This window comes from Chinchilla lanigera, unplaced genomic scaffold, assembly GCF_000276665.1.
Source record: "Chinchilla lanigera isolate Chin_1 unplaced genomic scaffold, ChiLan1.0 scaffold00021, whole genome shotgun sequence".
In the NCBI taxonomy this organism is placed as follows: domain Eukaryota; kingdom Metazoa; phylum Chordata; class Mammalia; order Rodentia; family Chinchillidae; genus Chinchilla; species Chinchilla lanigera.
The window spans coordinates 25,784,222-25,785,873 of record NW_004955422.1 but is presented as its reverse complement, the minus strand read 5'-3'; the positions used below and the strand labels follow the sequence as shown (position 1 = coordinate 25,785,873).

Below are 1,652 nucleotides of genomic sequence, written 5' to 3'. Positions count from 1 at the left end.
AACCCTGAAATCATTCCATTTGCCTCTTTTTATTTAGCTTTCACTGTACAATCATTCGGGAGATTGCAGACCTAATCAGCCTGCAATAACTAAGGGATATTAAAAAAAAAAAACAGAAGAAAAGATAACTAAGGGATCTTATTAACTGATAGTCGTAAGGTAGGTTAAAACTAAAATTCTGGCCATAACCCAAGCTGTTCATATGTCAGGCCAGTTGTAACTTGAGGGTCCACTGTAAGCCTTCTAAGAAACTTGCTGTTTGGCTTACAGACAATATACAGAGGTATTCTTTAGAACCAAACACACACACACATGAAATCAAAGAAGTTGATTATTTATTCTTATTGCTGAAGGAGTCAGTCCAGCTGAGCAGCAAAAAGCGATTCAAATGTCCACACAGAACATCAGAGTCCCTGAACAAAGAGCCGTCCTCTAGTTTTTCCATCTGCACAAAAGTCACAGATATGTCCAGCAGCAATATTATAGCAAATGTCTCTATTGCTTCAAGATGGAAATGTCCACACACTATAAGACCAGAGAAGAACTCGAGAAGAGAAATGGGGAACACACTCCAGCAGAGTCACTAAGGCTGGGGAAAGATATTTTCCTCGTGTTTTGGACTTGGAAATGGGCTGTGCTAAATTTAACTGGGATACAACAATTCCAGTTTGACCACAGAGCACACCCCGGATATAAAAAATATCCGATGTGCGTGGGTCAGTGAGACAGGAAGAGCCAGGCCAGCACAGTCACGGGCATTTTCTTCTAGTGTTGAGTCCACTTGATGCTCTTGAGGTCAATGCCATCCTGCACCATCTCCCAGAGAGGACTGCCAAAGAAAAGAGGCGTACAGTGAGCGAGGCTTGGAAGAGGCAGCCAACACTGGCACCAAGGCCCCAAGCAATGCCTGATTTGTGTCCTGTCTCACCTCTGTCGTATTAACCATTATTGCTCTCCTATTATCTTGTGAATTTTTTCTCTTTAAAATGAAATTTAAAAAAAAAATCCTGGTCAAGTCTAGCCTCTCCCCAACTGCCAATAAACAAAATTAACTAGGTACCCTAGGCTCAGTTGCAATGGAACCTTGAGTGAACGGATTTTAGGAATGGTTACAATATTTCTCTTCTTTTCTTTTTCTTTCTTTCTTTCTTTCTTTTTCTTTCTTTCTCTTTCTTTCTTTCTTTCTTTCTTTCTTTCTTTCTTTCTTTCTTTCTTTCCTTTCTCCCTTTCTCTCTTTCTCTCTCTCTCTCTCTTTCTCTCTCTCTCTCTCTCTTTCTTTCTTTCTTTCTTTCTCTCTTTCTTTCTTTCTTTCTTTCTTTCTCTAATTTTGAGACAGGGTCTTGCTAAATTGTTAAACTGTCCAGGGTAGGCTCAAACTTGTGACCTTAGTCTCCCAAGTGCTAGGATTACAAGAAAGTACTGGGATTACAGGGGCAAAACTACCACCTCAGGCTTAATTCTACTCCTGATTATCTCATACCTTTATACTCTACATTCCCAGCATGCCTTTCTGTTTTTGTTTTAGTTTAGTTTCTGGGGATTTTTTTGTTTGATTTTGGTTTTTGTTGGTTTGGTTAGTTGTTTTGGTGGTAGTGGGCTCTGAGCCCAGAAGAGCTCAGCTATATCTTCAACCATTTATATATTTTATTTTT

At 39.6% G+C, this 1,652-nt stretch overlaps 1 protein-coding gene across 1 annotated transcript in view; it reads right to left on the bottom strand.

The window, feature by feature from the left end:
* Positions 1 to 313: 313 nt before the first annotated feature.
* Positions 314 to 1,652, bottom strand: part of Nfs1 (NFS1 cysteine desulfurase) — a 25,573-nt gene continuing 24,234 nt past the window's right edge. Inside the window, exon 13 of the mRNA XM_005384774.2 lies at positions 314 to 829. Coding sequence (XP_005384831.1) covers positions 766 to 829 — 64 coding nt within the window. The 3' untranslated portion in view covers positions 314 to 765. The remainder of the gene's footprint in view (positions 830 to 1,652) is intronic.